The sequence below is a fragment of the Notothenia rossii genome (assembly GCF_949606895.1).
Source record: "Notothenia rossii genome assembly, chromosome: 1".
In the NCBI taxonomy this organism is placed as follows: domain Eukaryota; kingdom Metazoa; phylum Chordata; class Actinopteri; order Perciformes; family Nototheniidae; genus Notothenia; species Notothenia rossii.
The window spans coordinates 29,561,329-29,579,470 of record NC_136912.1 but is presented as its reverse complement, the minus strand read 5'-3'; the positions used below and the strand labels follow the sequence as shown (position 1 = coordinate 29,579,470).

General features: G+C 42.7%; 2 protein-coding genes across 7 annotated transcripts; one reads left to right on the top strand and one right to left on the bottom strand.

Annotated features, from left to right (window-relative positions):
• Nucleotides 1–2,646: 2,646 nt before the first annotated feature.
• Nucleotides 2,647–17,424, bottom strand: rfx1b (regulatory factor X, 1b (influences HLA class II expression)). Of its 6 annotated transcripts, none has more exons than XM_079693463.1 (18): nucleotides 17,405–17,424; nucleotides 14,611–14,980; nucleotides 12,075–12,172; nucleotides 11,903–11,980; nucleotides 10,576–10,649; nucleotides 10,123–10,402; nucleotides 9,859–10,040; nucleotides 9,665–9,784; nucleotides 7,909–8,027; nucleotides 7,668–7,786; nucleotides 7,456–7,559; nucleotides 7,213–7,364; nucleotides 6,948–7,045; nucleotides 6,282–6,431; nucleotides 4,995–5,206; nucleotides 4,181–4,334; nucleotides 4,059–4,104; nucleotides 2,647–3,498 (listed from the first exon to the last, which is right to left on the bottom strand). In XM_079693463.1, the coding sequence occupies exons 2-18, from the start codon at nucleotides 14,948–14,950 to the stop codon at nucleotides 3,326–3,328; spliced, it is 2,499 nt and encodes an 832-aa protein (XP_079549589.1). In that variant the 5' UTR covers nucleotides 14,951–14,980; nucleotides 17,405–17,424; the 3' UTR covers nucleotides 2,647–3,325. The 6 variants fall into 6 exon arrangements, with proteins under 6 accessions (XP_079549589.1, XP_079549590.1, XP_079549588.1 ...); XM_079693464.1 differs by lacking the exon at nucleotides 17,405–17,424 and adding an exon at nucleotides 16,124–16,291 and having other exon boundaries at nucleotides 7,668–7,783; XM_079693462.1 differs by lacking the exon at nucleotides 17,405–17,424 and adding an exon at nucleotides 16,116–16,290.
• On the top strand, nucleotides 17,406–18,071 carry rln3b (relaxin 3b; the record flags this gene model as incomplete). The annotated part of the gene is made up of 2 exons (XM_079693513.1): nucleotides 17,406–17,580; nucleotides 17,667–18,071. The coding sequence occupies 2 exons, from the start codon at nucleotides 17,406–17,408 to the stop codon at nucleotides 17,942–17,944; spliced, it is 453 nt and encodes a 150-aa protein (XP_079549639.1). The 3' UTR covers nucleotides 17,945–18,071.
• Between the last annotated feature and the right edge of the window lie 71 nt (nucleotides 18,072–18,142).

The window sequence follows — 18,142 nt, the reverse complement described above, 5'->3', positions numbered from 1 at the left end:
CGTAGGATCCAGTAGTTTAGAGATTGAACCTTAAGACTAATGCCCAGAAGATCTCAGTCTGTAATAATATAATTTCAACCATTATTTAAAAAAAAAAAAGTGTTTATTTTTCCCCAAATGTATGCAAGTGCAATAACACTGGAGATCCCCTTTAATGAGTTAAGGGACAATGGTTGTGAGACTGGTCCAGGTGATGTGATTGAGCAAAGTCTAGAGGGGGTACTTGAAGAAAAGAAAATCTGGCACATATTTGAGTAATTGCATCTTTTAGTTAACAGGGAAAATAAAGCTACGAACACTTATAGGTTTAATAACAACAGTCTTCAGAATCACATCAAGAGGACCTCGGTTAGAAAAGGTTCAGCAGCACAGGCTGAGGACAGATTCTATGTCACATTTTGTATAGTAGTGGCATTCCACTTGGCGGTTGATTCTATCTGCCCTCAGCACATGAAGACATCTAAATATACAGTGGGGCAAAAAAGTATTTAGTCAGCCACCAATTGTGCAAGTTCTCCCACTTAAAAAGATGAGAAAGGCCTGTCATTTTCATCCTAGGTATACCTCAACTATGAGAGACAAAATGAGAAAAAGAAAATCCAGAAAATTGCGTTGTCTGATTTTTAAAGACTTTATTTGCAAATTATGTTGGAAAATAAGTATTTGGTCAATAACAAAAGTTCATCTCAATACATTGTTATATACCCTTTGTTGGCAATGACAGAGGTCAAACGTTTTCTGTAAGTCTTCACAAGGTTTTCACACACTGTTGCTGGTATTTTGGCCCATTCCTCCATGCAGATCTCCTCTAGAGCAGTGATGTTTTGGGGCTGTCGCTGGGCAACACAGACTTTTAACTCCCTCCAAAGATTTTCTATGGGGTTGAGATCTGGAGACTGGCTAGACCACTCCAGGACCTTGAAATGCTTCTTAAGAAGCCAATCCTTCGTTGCCCGGGCGGTGTGTTTGGGATCATTGTCATGCTGAAAGACCCAGCCACGTTTCATCTTCAATGCCCTTGCTGATGGAAGGAGGTTGTCACTCAAAATCTCACGATACATGGCCCCATTCATTCTTTCCTTTACACGGATCAGTCGTCCTGGTCCCTTTGCAGAAAAACAGCCCCAAAGCATGATGTTTCCACCCCCATGTTTCACAGTAGGTACGGTGTTCTTTGGATGCAACTCAGCATTCTTTCTCCTCCAAACACGTCTAGTTGAGTTTTTACCAAAAAGTTCTATTTTGGTTTCATCTGACCATATGACATTCTCCCAATCCTCTTCTGGATCATCTAAATGCTCTCTAGCAAACTTCAGACGGGCCTGGACATGTACTGGCTTAAGCAGGGGGACACGTCTGGCACTGCAGGATTTGAGTCCCTGGCGGCGTAGTGTGTTCCTGATGGTAGCCTTTGTTACTTTGGTCCCAGCTCTCTGCAGGTCATTGACTAGGTCTCCCCGTGTGGTTCTGGGATTTTTGCTCACCGTTCTTGTGATCATTTTGACCCCACGGGGTGAGATCTTGCGTGGAGCCCCAGATCGAGGGAGATTATCAGTGGTCTTGTATGTCTTCCATTTTCTAATAATTGCTCCCACAGTTGATTTCTTCACACCAAGCTGCTTACCTATTGCAGATTCAGTCTTCCCAGCCTGGTGCAGGTCTACAATGTTGTTTCTGGTGTCCTTTGACAGCTCTTTGGTCTTGGCCATAGTGGAGTTTGGAGTGTGACTGTTTGAGGTTGTGGACAGGTGTCTTTTATACTGATGACAAGTTCAAACAGGTGCCATTAATACAGTTAACGAGTGGAGGACAGAGGAGACTCTTAAAGAAGAAGTTACAGGTCTGTGAGAGCCAGAAATCTTGTTTGTTTGTAGGTGACAAATACTTATTTTACCGAGGAATTTACCAATTAATTCATTACAAATCCTACAATGTGATTTCCTGGGTTCTTTCCCCCCATTCTGTCTCTCATAGTTGAAGTGTACCTAGGATGAAAATTACAGACCTCTCATCTTTTTAAGTGGGAGAACTTGTACAATTGGTGGCTTACTAAATACTTTTTTGCCCCACTTTAGGCAACCTTTGTTTTCTATTAAGTGCTCTTTGGTGGGATATGTAGTCGGACCACACTGAAGGACCGTCCAACACTTCCTGTTACGCCATGTGACAAGCTGCTGGTTAAGCATGTGGGTCCATCATCACAATAAAAATCAAAAATCTGTGTAGTAGACATAGCACAACATATTTCTCTTAAGGCAACAATGGTTAGACAGCACACAAATAGTCTGGATGTGTGACAGTGTTCACAAAAGATACGTAATATAGATTTTCTACAAAATGTTACACAACATTGATACAGAGAAAATACATAACTGCTTTTCCACTTCAAAAACGTTGGGCTGGTACATCTAAGCTGGTACAAAGGTTGCCATGGATACAGTGTAGTAAGTGCTGCTGGGTGCTGTGGCCCATCCAACTTGCACTGCACCTGTGAGGGTATGTCTATGTAAAGGAAATGTTGATATTGAAAGAATGAATGAATGATGGATGGATGGATGGAAAACAGCAAACTGCAGAATCACGAGGCTCGACTGTCCACTTTTTTTTGTCACAGCTAGTAAAAGTTCATGACAACACCGAGACCACTTCACAGGACCATCATTTATTAATCCACCGATACAGAATATATAGAATACAAGCTTTTTTTCAAGAAAACTCTCAAAGGCACAGGATATTAGTTCATTGGCCAAATTAATAAGAAATGGCATGAAGTAAAATATGGCTTCGACATTAACGGTCCATCAACATACATGATCCAGTATCAGTCCAGATGCTACTCTGAGATTAAAAAAATGTTTTTATATTTCACTTAAGTCCAGCTCCCCTGCATATAGTCATGGCTTTAAAGGCAAGGTCAGAGATAATTATGAGTTAAGAGTACAATGAAGATCTCCACACAGATATCAGGTCAGTGATTAAGGCGGGGCAGAAGGGAACCAAGAATATAATATATATATTTAGATATATAAATATATTTGAGGCTGGACACAGGAGTAGCTAGCCACTGGATAATTAGGGGAAGGCACAGGGAACCAGGGAAGGACTGTGGTGAAGTCAAAAGAGAAAGAAATGGCTGCACAAAAGTACAAAATTGGCATTCACATGATTGCACACACACAAACATACTCAACACCGAAAAGCAGCTGTTTGCAGACAAAGAGTGACAGGATGGGATGACATGATGTTAAGGATGACATGATTTAAAGCAAATGTGAGTGTGTGTATGTCTGTGTGTGGTTGTGTAGATATTTTTACAGATGAGCAGCTAAGGAGGTGTGCTGTCGGTGAGAGGGTGCAGACTGAAGGTGGTCCTGGGCAGCTTGGCGGGCGGCTCCATGGGGTCCTTGTCGTCGTCCATCGCACTCAGAGAGCTGGACTGCAGCACCAGATCCCCTCCCTCGTCGTCGCTCTCCTCTTCCTCGTCATCCTCCTCTTCTTCTAATGGAGAAAAAGGCATTTAGGTGACATTAAGCGACCTGATTAAGAGACACTATGACTTGAAACTTAACCCCTAAGTGGTTTCTGTACCCTCGGAGATACAGTCATTTGACAGGCTGTTTCCATGTGAAAAATGGGTGTAATATTGGTGTTACATGGGTGTGATAACAGTGTAACATGGGTGTAACATGGGTGTGATAACAGTATAACATGGGTGTAACATGGGTGTGATAACAGTGTAACATGGGTGTCATACGGATGTTATAATGATGTAACATGGGTGTATTAATGTGTAATGCGGTACAAAAACAGTGTAATATGGGTGTAATAACAGTAATATGGTCTAATAACACCGTAACATGGGTAAAGTATTGGTGTAATAATGGTGTAACATGGGTGTATTATATTTGTAATTGGGAGGGTAAATTGATGTGTTATATGGGTGTAACAACAGTGTAATATGGGTGTCATGAAAAAAATGGCCATCAATTAATTTTCCTAAAAATGTGTTTGCCCATTTAAGGGTCTACATATCTGCAAGAGAATCCAACTGAACCTACCTTTGTCCAGGTCGGGGGAGATGCGGCTCTTGACAGCGCTGGCAAACTGCAACACAAAGGTAAGCATTTCAAAATCATCCAGTTGAGACTGCTGCTATGTGACAGTATTTACAGGTACGTACTTCTCCCATGACTGCAATGGGTGTCACCCCTTTAGCCTGAGCCACCCTGTGCTCTATCAGGTAGTACATGTACTCGTCATACAGCAGGCGGATCAGGTGGAAGGATCCGAAGCTGGCCGCGCTGCGCAGAGTCAGGTCCCGGATCACCATGGAGCTGGGGAGAGAGCAGAGGAGATGATCCAACGTCAGACCAAACAACACCTAAAGCACCTTACCCGAGGCTAGCAGAGGAATCCCGGCTTTATAGTTTCTTTTGTTTTTCCACATTTCAATATCCCTGAACAAACTGCATTGTACTCACACCACCTCACTGCATTTAAATGTGTATAATAAAGCCACAAAATAAAAGAAAGTTTGAACACTTTTAAAATGTAACCTTTGTATTTTTGTAGTAGTTTATTGGTATTTTATATTGTGTATTCTATAGATACTCTATTGATATATATCTGTCTTACTGTTGATATGTATAAATGTACTGTTTATATTTTATGATATTTAAACGCATGTAATGCTTGTTTACATACTGCTTTGACTCCCAATTTGGGATGAATACATTTGATCTAATCTAATCTTCATTACTTTGACATATCAAAGTAATGAAGATGGATTGTGGTGGTCTAATGGATAGTGAGGTGGGCTGAAGATCAGAAGGTTGTGAGTTCAAATCCCTCCTGGAACACCACCACTAGTGTGCCCTTGAGTAAGGCACTTAGCCCTCAGTTACTCCAGGGAGAATGTACCTGTAATTGCAAGTCGCTTTGGATAAAAGCGTCAGCTAAATGTAATGTAATATCACGTTTTGTCCCCCCCTCACCTGTAAAAGGACCAGTTGAGCAGGAACACCTTGGCAGCCTTGGGCAGGGCGCTGGGGTTCTGCTCGTAGGGCTTCAGGGCCTCGGTGACCACCCCGTCCAGCCACGAGGCCCACTGCTCCAGAGAGTTCTGCTGCTGTAGCGTCACTTTGAAGTCCTGCTCCAGCCGCTGCACCACGCTGTCTCCACACTGACACACCCAGGAAGCCTGCTCCTGAGAGGGGGGGAGGGTTACACTGCTGTCTCTCACCCAAAACACTCATGTGCATGGGGAATCAGAGGCCAACCATGCACACATATTTTGGAAATACCCCAAAAATGCTCAAGTTCTGGGAATCGGTACACAAGGTTTTGCAAAAGATACTGAGATATGAGGTTCCTATGGATGGTACTCTATCTGGGCAATTTCACAGAGGGAAATGTTCACTACATAGATAGATATTTTCTAAAAATACTGTTGATAGCTGGCAAGAAGGCCATAACTAGGAAATGGTGCAAGGTGGAGCCTCCTACTATGGAACAATGGAAGGAGATCGTGGAGGAAATTCACATCATGGAATATCGACTGAGACGGCAAGAAACACAATATGAAGAGAAATGGGAGAAATGTTCAAGATGAGAATGTGACTCCCGACTGCATTGTTATTTTATTTTATATTATCTCTGTATTTCTGTCTATAGCTGTATTCAAGGTTCAAGGCTTTTATTAGTCATGCGTGCATAGCTACAGTGTAGTTATGACGATGAAAATATTATGTCACATGCTCCTCCAACAGTGCAACACAATAAAACTGATAAACAGAAACAAATAGTGCAAGTAAATAGTAAATACAAAAGGAAAAATAGTAAAAAAGTGAAATAATGAAATAGTGAAATAGTGCAAGTGATAGGAATCATTTATCTAATATATCATATTCCAAAGTAGCAGCCAGATGAATGTTATGGATGTTGTTTCTAAGTTCAGGTGTTTAATAGTCGTATGGCCTGTGGTATGAAACTGTCCCTGAGTCTGGTGGTCTTTGCCCTGATGCTGTGGTACCGCCTGCCAGACGGCAGCAGACAGAACAGTTTGTGGCTGGGGTGATGGGGGTCTTTTGTAATCCTGAGGGCTTTCTTCCTGAGCCGCTGGGAGTAAAGATCCTCCATGGATTGCATTGTTTATTTTGTTTGGGTTGTCATGTACGTGCAGAGCTGCTGTTGTAATGATTTTATATAATAAAAAGTAAAGTGATAAAACTAAAACACTCGTGTGCAGTTGTAAATGTGAGGGTGGGGACAGTGGCACTAACCTGCACATTAGTAAAGTCCACCCGGTTCAGGTCTGAGAGCATCTGGTTGATCTGGGCGGTGTTCTGCAGCACGGCGCGGGCGGCCTGGGCCAGGTGGTTCAGACTGGTGTAGCGGCGCAGCGTCTGGGAGAAGGAGCCCACACACACCACCTGCAGCACAGAGGGGGGGGGGGAAGAGGCGCTTGTCAGGAAGAAGCAACAATAAGTAAGGTCAGAGTCTGTTTTTCTTTTTCTTTTAAAGTCTGACATTTAAAACAGTTTGGTAATAATGACTACATTCAAAATGTGTTATGTGAAAGGGATAATGTGCAGCAAAGGCAGTCATTATTAAAAAAGAACACTGGACAGGGGGTTAAGTATTCAACTAAGCCGTGTAATCAGGATCATTTAACATCCACAGCCCTGTTATGGATAAAGCTACTGAGAAACTGCCTTTTAGCTAAATACCTGAAGCGACAAACTTTCATAACAAATCCGCCAATATTGTAGTTGTCAATCCTTAAGTCATTTCCTGTAAGCAGTAGTTAAATAGAAAAATAGACAACTTTTTCTGTCTAAAAGGGCTGCGCACCAGAATAATTCAATAAATATTGGCCTATTTTTGCATTTGTAGAACTGGTGCATACTATAACCTGGTATGGAATCAACAGAGAAGCTTATAAATACCTTGATGCGAACCATCTCCTCTGGGATGTTCATCAAGGCGCCTGTCAACCAGTTCTCCAGACTCTTGGCAAAGTTGCGGATGGCCTGAGTTAAGGCACCTGAGGGAGGGATGGTGGAGAAGTGAAAAGGATAGAACAGGGAGTTATCAATTATTTCTAACCACTTCGGTATGTATCCATCATATTGAGGCCAGCATGCTGTAAAATCGTGATTGCCTCACAGAACACTTTTCTACTCAGGCCTCTTACGGGCCTTACTAACTCACTGGGGATGGGTCTCAGCACATCAGAGATGAGGATCTCCACCAGGGTCTGGTAGAGCAGGTTGTCACACTCCTTGGTCCAGCGCAGCACCGGCTCGTACTTACACAGCACCACCAGGCAGGATTTGGGCAGACGCTTCTCCGACTCATTGTGCCTGGGGAGAAGACGACACAGCGTTCATACCGAGTGGAGATACTCTGCAGGTGCCAGTATTTCTTTCATCACATTGTAGTATTGGCCCTTACAGGTTGAGGGATTCTGTGTCGATGCTCTGGCTGAACCTCCAGAAGGACTTCCACAGCGTCTCCACCAGGGTGAACTGGAGGTTGACCATCACGTCCATAATGGCCTGTGGGGATCACACACAACACCACAGAGGTGAGTCCACACACTTCTGTTTGAAATGCTGTGTATGTGGACAGAGAACAGTCAGTGTGTTTGTCCTGTCTCTGCCTACCTCACAGTGTTCTCTGTAGAGCGTCTGAAAGGCCTTCAGGTGTTCTACGATGATCCCGTCAGGCAGGGGGCGAGCTTGCAGATCGATTTCCACAAATTCAGGCAGCGGCCTCGATGCTTCTGATTAGGAGAGAGCAGTTGTTCACTACTTGTTTACGGAGTGCCAGGAACAGAATCCTTGAACATTATGTAGTGTACTCATTTTAAACATAACTAGAAGAGACCTTTTTTAGAGGGCTTACCCAGAAACTGTTGATACTGTTGCACCTGAGCTGAAATATCACAAAGTCCTGAGGCCTGCTGACCCAGCCCACCTGCTGTGCCATTGGTGATCCCCTGTGCCTTCTGAAGTGGCTTCAACCTATTAGAACAAGTTAAGAGTACACATCAGTCAGAGCAACAGAAAAAGCCACAGGGAATACATAAATGTTTAAATGAAAAGTGCATATATTATACAGAAATCACGAAAGAGGGATTTTTTTAGCTGCCGGTTGCAGTATTTTGGTTTAAAATAAGTCCCTCCTCCTGCATGACTCTTCTTTTCCCCCCTCTGTGCTCAGCACCTCTCACCAGAAGAACCCAGGCATGTGCATGCGCTCATACAGTATGTAAGTATGGAAATGACCGTCCTGAATAATTTTGCAAACTTGTAAACCTGTAAAGCCCTTAGAGATGACAGACTGTGATTGGAGACTATTGCAATACATAAACACGAGTTTGAACTAGCTAAAGCCGTGAGCCTTTGTCTACAGCAGTGCTTCTCAAATACCTCATTCACACCAACGCAACTCCGGTTCAAGCTCCGTGCTAGAGCTTTTCAGGTTCAGAACCGGTTCTTCGGTTTAGCTCCGGTTCCTTTCACACCGCCCAGAGTCCGGCTGGTGCTGCGTCATTGCGTCATCGTTTGCGTCATGACGTAACCGTTTGCGTGCCTGCTTCATAAAGCCAAACCGCGCGGAAACCCCTCACAGCTCACACCGACAACAACCACAATGGCCGATTGTGCTCCAGCTTCCTCTGTACCTCTTTGGAAGACCAGATTCCCAGTAGGTAGCTGGTCTCTTCAGTGGACCACTGCTTCTTGTTAAGTTTCTCCATCGTTGTGTACAAACTGGATAAAACGCGGGCTTTTTGTTGTTGTTGTTCAGGAGTTGATCCCGCCCCTGCCCCCGCCCCTGCCTCCGCCTCGACGTAAGCGTGACGTATGTAGTGCTTTTGCTCTGGCCGGACCATTTTTTGGTGCTCGAAATGAACCAGATTCCGGAGCTAAGAGGCTGCTCCGCTGCGGTGTGAAGAGGAAAACCCGGTGCTTTTCAAGCTCCAGCTCCGAACCGGCCCTGAAACACCGTTTGTGTGAATCAGGTATATGTGTGGTCCGCGGACCACTGGTGGTCCGTGAGCGCCCCCTAGTGGTCCGTGAGTATATTGGTAACATTTCACATTTTAAATAAATAAATAAATGTAAGTTTTAGGTGGTCCGCGATTGTTTTTTTATTGGTTAAGCGGTCCTTGGTATGAAAAAGTTAGAGAAACACTGGTCTACAGGTAGCAGAAAATTTAAATGACTAGAAAAATGATTCTCCATATCTACAAATGCTTTGCCAACATTGTGAGACTTTCTTTTGGAAAAGTCTGCCTGTCTCTTTTGGGGTTGATTTGAAGTGATGACAGTTGTTGCCAATGCTGAAATAGCAACTTTTCAAGAGGACTTTCAATCAGTAAATTAGCATTGTACCATCTGAAGGAACGTGCACACACATCTGCGAAACAGCCAATAGGAACACTCTCTTAAATGACATGGCCAAAGTCTACTGTCACATGCAAGGAAGTGCAGATGTCTAGTTCTCTCTCACTAAACTTGAAATACTGTAAAATATGCTGAAAACTGATTATGGAATATTTGGCCAATGATGCTTCAAGAAACGGCCTAACCCAGCTTTAAGTAATGTAATACACCCATAGCCACAGGGACACAAGTACGCAGTGGGGTGTGGATACCTGTTTTTCTGTGAGAAAGGCTGCTGCCTCAGCGCCATGTGCTGCTGTTCGTCCATCAGTCTGAGCAGCGGGGACCCAGATTTGATCCTCAGGCCGTAGTAGTGGTACTTTGAGTTCCCTCTGAAACACACACCAACAGTTATGACAATGCCCTCAGATGCATTTCTATAAAACTCTAGTGTATGTGTTAATACCTTGTCCCCAGTCTCCGCGTCCGGAGCCCCATGAAGACGGACCTGATGAGTTTGCCGAAGGATGCGGCGTTAACAGGTTCTAGTTTCTGCTCCTGGCAGTGCAGCAGGTAGTGGTAGTAGAGGGTGCAGCGGGGTAAACTCACCCCCTCCGCCCCCTCGTAGTTATCACACAGCCACTGCACCTAAAGAAGATGGTCAGATTTAATTTCCTGAACTTAAATCTTCTTATAGTGTAATCAGTTTGTTGTTCACTTTTTTACTCACAGTAGCAGGTGGGGCACGAGAGTTAGGGCTGGAGTAACTCTGTCCTCCTCCACCTGTTGCTCCGCCTCCCAAAACGTAGCCTCCCTGAATGACATAGCCCCCTCCGCCCGCAGAGGCTCCGCCGCTATTGGCTCCAGCTGTTGCCACAGAAACGGGCTGCGAGGTCACAGAGCCGGTGAGGTCTGACTCAGAGCTGGGCGTGGCCTCATAGTAGGACGAGGAGGTAGGGGGGGTCTGGGAGTAAAGGGGCGAGTCGGAGAAAGGGTAGCTGCTCGATCGACTGCACACACACACACATAAATAAATACAGATAAACAAAGATGTGTGTTAAGAAAAGCAAGCGTAATTGCTTCATCGTTATATACATTTTTCATGCAAAACCTGTTATCGTTAACCTCACAAATATGGAGATTGCACACAACATGCACACACAGCAGGTCCCTCTCTACTCACATGGAGGACGTGGTAAAGGTGGTGTCTCCTCCTCCGTCCACATACTGCACCTGACCAGAGTACACATGCTCCACCTGGACAACGAGCAAACAGGGGATTAAAGCAGCTTCATTGACAAGCTGTGAACCCAACATTGACATATTACCACACAAGGTTATGGCAAACTTGCGAACAGTATTTATTTACACATCCAGGACCACAATGCAACATTAGCATCTTTTTGGAGTCGTGTATGTGTCCATCTGAGAAGTGTATTATTCACTCTTCTTATAGCTCTGTTTTTGGTATTCCTCTCACAGTGAGTTCCATGGCATTTTCTGTGTGTCATTATTTGCAGAGCAGGAAGTGTATAATGGGCTTTAAGAGCAATGAGACGCCCTAGTATGCTTCACATTTACCGTAATAAATAGTGTGCAGACTTGTCAAGACCTGAATAAATGGCGTCCTTAGAAACATGTTGGTCTTCGGTTAATTTTGTCACCAGGTAGCAATAGTGGCAATATGGATATAACCTGTTCAAACGTTTTAAATATAAAGAAATTGTTTTTTTGCACTGCTGTTTGACTCTAATGTGCCCTTTGGACACCTTTGGAAAACATTTGGGATCGTTTTGGATGTGTTATATCCACAATAACTACTGTTTTAAATCAAATAGAACCACAAAGCCAAGCCATAGTTACCTATATTTAGACCCAGTGTAACAAAATAATAAATACAAATAATTAATGTTCCTTCTAATACTACAGATTTTTTTTATCCTTTATTTAACCGGATAAAAAAGCATTGAGATAAAATCTCATTTTCAATACTGACCTGGCCAAGAAGGCAGCAACGTTACACATAAAACATAGAATACAGAGAACATAACTAGGAAAACAAAAGACGAATTACTGAGTGCTACGCTCTTTAACTGGCTCAGAAGAGGCCGAGCAGGCACAATTTCTGTACCCTGTTTGACTTCTTCCCATCGTAACCTTTGTACATAAAATGAAGCAGTGAGGGATTTTCTGGGTAGACATGACAGTTTGAATATAATTATTAGGGAACACAACTAAGAAGTATTAGGATAGCAGTCTGCCATTTAAGACAATTGAAAGGTGGTGGTCCACAAACACTCCTAACAGCAGCAGGACCTGCAGAGCTCAGTGTTCAGGTACATGTCAGACAGCCTGGGTAGGCTGCATTATGGAGGTTTAAGACATTCAAATAAGGAAAACATGTAATTCTCTAGTTTCCATATGCCTGTAAAAGTGGACAAAGCCATTACTAATACATGCCATTGCACTTTAATTGATTGCGTCTACGGTTTTTTTCCTTGTATGTTTACCTCCTGGTTAATGTGCACAGACTGCAGGTTGTTGATGTGGTCAGACTGAATCCTCTTGGCTGCTTGCAACACTGACCTCTGCAGGTGAGTAAAGCCACAGTATCAGATGGAACTCTGGGTGATTTACCATGTGTTTAAATGAATGTTGTTTGAGTTTATATCGGGGTATTACCTGTTGGCTGGTCTGCACTGGTTGGACCACCTGAGCAGGAACACCTGAGGCTGGCGGGCTGGAGTCTGACAGGCTGTCGTTGGAGTGAACAGAGCCCTCTATGGATGGAAGACAGGGTTCATCAGATATTTGACCAGAATCGAGGGAAAAGCCCAGACACTATTACCACAAAGTTAAGTACTCACGACACACTGCTTCCAAATCGTAATAACAACCATCGCAGAACATATTTTAGCAAAGTTCTCAGAGGAGACTGATAGCAGGGATGTTAAAAAGTGTCTGTCTGTCCCACTCTGCTTCCATCCTTATATCTTGCATGCAGCAGGACAGCCTTGGACAGCTAATCTCCCCAGATGGAGAGAGAAATCAGTCCATCTTGTAAACATGCAGATCAGATGAGAGAGGGAAATGAGAGATACACGAGGAGGTTGATGGAGGGAGGGAGAAAACAGAGGGTGGAGGGCAGGAAGAGAAGAGGGTAAGATGTACTTCTTTGTACCCTTCAAATAAAATGAAGACATTATTCTAACTGTTTTCCCCATGCTACTTTTACTTCAGCATATTTACGTTTTAGCCAGCACAGCCAACCCCTCAATGTAAAGTTGCATTAGGATAAGGTCTCAATACTCAATTATAGGTCACAATGATAACATTATCCACTTTTGTGCAACAATATAGACATGACCTCAAATGTTTACATGATCAACTTTTTGACAAAAGCTCCTGTCTGAAAACATTTTAGGTTAACGCCAAAAGAGAGAGGAGTTTAGTTTTTTGTGTGTCCTTTAACAAAGAAACAGGTTTAAATATCCTAGGCTCGGGGAATCTAAAAACAATAGGTTTAAAATCCAGATCCAGGGATTTCTTAATGCTCTTAATGTTTTTTATTTTTGTAAAGCACTTTGAATTACCTTGTGTTGAAAGGTGCGACATAAATAAACTTGCCTTGCCTTTATCTAACTTGTATTACTTTGCCCTTAGTTAACAAAGGTCCTAACCACTGAAACTGGATTGGCAGTTTAATGCCTGTTGAAATAAATGACTTTCTACCCCTGTGTGAAAAGGTTTTTTTTAAATCAAGTTTACATTATTTTAACAGATCAACTTTGTGTGACTTTATTTTATATATTCGTATTCGTCAATTTCCAATTCCATTGTCTGAATATTCGTATATATATACTTTTAAAAGTATGTAGTAAAGGGACATTATGAAGTAGCGGCTAAACAAATAAACATTTATCCCTTTCTATGTGTTACATGATACCTCCTGTTGTGTTGTTATAAAAGAAGCAGGTTTTTAGAAAGGTTCTTTATAGTTAGACTGTATTTAGTGAAAAGCTTTAAGTTCATTATTCTAACCTGCTTTCATAAACTTGGAAAAATAGAACAAAAAAGCACATAGCTCAAGCTTATTCTATTCTACATCACTTTTTATTGCAGTGTATATGAGGGAATGCCATGTTTTAATATGCAGCTACTCAACTAACTTTGAAGTCCAACTACATGAGTGTGACGGGCCCCCGGCCTGTGAGTCTCACTCTGAGGAGTGCACAGTGTTACTTGATACCAGCAGGCAAAAAGATCTACGAATAGACGACCCTAAAATAAACATACAGAGAGAGACACTGCTGCTGGTGTCAATTCTCTCTCATTCCCACTAGTTAACAACATATTTATAACAAAATAGCTGATTTATTAATGACTCAGCATTTGTTTTTTTAAATGTTTGAAATATTTTAAAAGAGCAATTGTCTAAATGGATTTCCAAAAATATCTGGAAATGGTCCAAAGCCTTCGAAGCAAAAATGATATTAGCTACCATAAATAATGGCTTTTTTTCTGAACCGCTGTCGGACTTGCACACATAAAGACATGTTGATTAAATATAATTGAAAACATCATTATACCACCGAATACCATTTGTATTTATAATGTATGCAACTCCCTGTCAGACAGGTTAACTACAAAAGTGTTTTTAGAGCCGAGATGGATTTAAATCTTGTCTTTCAAGTACCAGGAGACCTCAGTTATAGTATCCAACTTATTCAATATGTCTGACCAATAGAACGAGACCTAAAGCTATTCAATTTGCACTCATGTAAAAAAAAAGGTCTATGGGCTTCTTTTTGATAAATACAAAAAAAGATTACAACATCCTTAGCAATTATTTTCAATTCATTTATGGACTGATTGTTCAAGGATTATATGATACCACCCTTAAAGAGATGGGTTGGCCCTGACAACTAAAAAGAATAGCTATCGTAGATATTTTAAAGGTGAATAAAGACAGAGTCAAAAACAGCTCCTCGCTGCACTGTTTGGTAACTAGAATCCATCCCTATATTTTGTTCAAACTGCCAGTCTCCAACCAGGATCTAGCCTGTTGCGTACACCCCTCTCTCTATACATTGACTTGCAAGACAAACTAAGGCTTGCTTAGACTGCATGCCACATCATGCCCTCTTGCTGCTAAAACATGTGTGTGTGCACAGTATGTATTATGTAGGTATGTACCGGTCCTTCCACTGCCTCTCACCTGTAACAGTCACTATGATGTACTGAGGCGAGTTGCTCTGACCATTACTTTTCTGGACCGCAGTGTGTTGGATATCTGGGGGCACATAGTGTTGCGTGGGAGTCGTCAGAACCACTGGCTTCTGGCTGGTGGGCGGCGCTTGAGAACAAAGTGCGTCCTGTCCCGTTTTTGCGGCAGCGGACGATTGGTTCGCAGATGAAATGGTCCCAGAGGTCGGTGGGACATCGGACAGGAAGTGTGCGGTCTTTGCAGATGAGGGTGCGGTGGCACCAGGTGTTGCCATAGTTACTGTGTTGGCCTGCTGAGGCTGAAGGTCCTCCGAGTATCCAGAAGTTGCCATGGCAACCAATGCTTTGAGGCACTAGTTCTGCTGATAAAGACACAGCACTCATTAATGAAAGTGCTACGAGCACAAAACAACACTCACTTGTTGGCATGCTATACCTCTGTATGATTTAGCCACAATCAGTGTGTGTGTGTGTGTGTGTGTGTGTGTGTGTGTGTGTGTGTGTGTGTGTGTGTGTGTGTGTGTGTGTGTGTGTGTGTGTGTGTGTGTGTGTGGAACATAAACGGAAGTAAGGCTTTTGTCTGAGTATAACACACTAGAGCTGTCTGGTGCAGTATGAATTGCAATGCGACCTTAAGCACCATGAATACAGACATGTAATCACTATTCAAATCAAGATGTATTGGTGTTAGTGAAAACGAAACAAAGGAATGGCTAACTAAACACTTGAACATATGTGACCAAGGTCTGTCCCAGATTTCACCATCTGGAAATAAACTCATATTAATCATCTGACCCACTGTCAGTCAAAGATTAAGGCCATCCCACTGGAAGATAAACCACTCCTGCGTGAAGCAACACAGCTAACAAGACAATCAGATGATCATCCGGCACACCGTGTTCAAGGGACTCACTTGCCGTCAGACAAGTCAATGTCAGACCAAAAACTTTTTCAAAGTCACAAAAAGATTATAAAACACCCTAAACTCATACTCCGAGTTTACAGCTAATATACGTGTGGGTTACGAGGGCGGTTTCAGTGTTTTACTACATCTAATGTTTCTGATTCGCTTGCTAAGAAAAGTGAGTTGAGCAGGAGAGTCATAGCTTCCCCAGCTAGCAGCTCCCTTTGAGTTGTGACGTTAAAGGGGGCAAAAGCTAGCTGCTAGTGACTCGTGTTGGATAGTTATTAAATCAATGACCACGCAACTAAACACGCCTCGTTAAAATGTTATCGTTGTCGGAGCTGTAAGAAAACGCCTGAACATTATAACAGATGAGCCAGAAAAAGTACGGTTGCCACTCCAACACACCCGCCATCTTGTGCTCTTATCAGAGATCTGACATCGCCATAACAACGGTCTGCTTTAGGAAATGAGCTAGCAACCACTTTCATCACAGACTAGATCGACCACTCTCACTTTAACGCTGACGGTTGTACAAACAAGCACACACATATACTAGGAGAAAATTAAATTATAATTCTGAAATAGTTTACTTTTTCACCTTTAATGTATCCCAATAGTGTCCTTTTTAGTCGTTTGAGCTTTTTTTCCTTAGATTTAGGCTGTTGTTGTTGTTGACTCCCGTTGCTTGGTTCTTGTCGCCAGGACTACCGTGACTATGGCGCCTTGCCTTCACCGGGGCAACTGTTGCTACCCTCCCGTCTTCGCCCCGCCCTGCACTAAATGCTGATTGGCTGACCTGGGAGGTGGTCGCCGCGTCACTAAAATAATCTATCGTTCATTGGTAGACAGTGCCTGTCTGTCACTTTCGCCAGAGTCGAACGTCAGATGACCACGATCAGCGCCATATGACTATCTATGCTTTAGATATAGACTATCTATATGGCGCTGACCACGATGAATGTTACTTTTATGATTGCTCAGGAAATCAGGAAGATTAATAGATTATACATTTATAATGGAATGACATTTTATTCACTAGATAAAATGTTTTGCTACTGCCACTTATTATCTTTTTGCTTTACGTTAATTCAGAGTTTTGTACTATTATATATATACATTGAATATTATTTTTCTTCTAAATACTGTGAACCTTTACACATCATGTACAACTATTATAGCACATTCTTAGCTATCTTACATTGCACATATTTCTTTAAAAAAATCAAATAGTATTTCTAGAATGTTTTTATTTAATTTGTTCCTATTCTATATTTGTCTATATGCAAATAGGCCAAAGCAAATTCCTTGTATGTGGAAATCAATTTCTGATCCTTATCTCCGCCCCCTCTATATAAATAATTCAAACGTGCAACATTTAGAAGTTCACGATTGATTTGAGTCACTGTAGCATTGCCAGTTGCCCTCTGATATCTCTCTTGGAGGCCTGTGTGTGTGCCACTTGTAGTGAACACCAAGATATAGCGCCCTAGTTATCTTCGAGGTTAGTGGATAGTGATCTCCATCCAATGCAGGGAAGAGCAGATAGCAAGACAGAGTTTTGTGATGACACACACAGCCCAACCCATTAGATGCAAGGGACAGAAAGGCCAGCAAAAGGTCACAGGTGATTCGATAGCTAAACGCTGGGTTGACATCCCTTCTGGCATCTTGGCTACTTTATCGCAAGTTTTCCTTTTTTCATTTTGCATTGTTGCCCCAAAAGGTCCATGTTCTTATCTCTTGGGGCATGACGTAGAGGGAAAGTGAGTTGAGGTTCTTCTCTGAGATGGTGAGGCCTATATATGGTGGGAGCTGCCCAGAAAGAAACAAACACCTCAACCCGCCTTTGAGACACCTTACAGCATCTTTTTACTCTCACCATGTGGAAGGCAGCTCTCTTGACCCTGGGCTTGTTGGCGGTGCTGGTGGACAGGGTTCAGACCAATAACGGGCATCCCTCTTTCTACGGGGTGAAACTGTGTGGAAGAGAGTTCATTCGAGCTGTCATCTTTACCTGTGGTGGTTCTCGCTGGAGGAGAGGCATAGAAGACCCAGGTAAGCATTCATGATCATATAAATAAAAGTTTGTTTGATATGTTGTGTTTTTATATTAAGAAATGTGCCCTTCCTTTTTTGATCAGCTCTCATTGGAGAAGAGGCATATGACCCATGGAACACAAATGCCATCCCTCAACTCAACGGGGAGCAAGATCCTGCAGAGTCCCAACAAGCATGGAGAGATCAAACATTGAAAGCTGCATCTGTTGGATTCAGCCGCTCATCACGCTCACCAATCTCAGAGGAGGTGCTGGAGGCTCTACGGAGTGCAGATAGGAAAGGACGAGATGTGGTGGTCGGACTGTCCAACGCATGCTGCAAATGGGGCTGTAGCAAGAGTGAAATCAGCTCTCTCTGCTGAACCTTTTTTCTTAAATATGTTCCTGTCTAAAATGCAGAGCTCTACTTTTTTCATTTGTGATTCTTCACATGTAGATATTCCAGATCCCATCCAACTCACTTGAGTGCATGTGATGATGACTATTGATACAGGAATGTGAATGTGTACGTGTTAACTGTGATGATCAAATATTTGACATGTATAATTCAATAAAGCTTT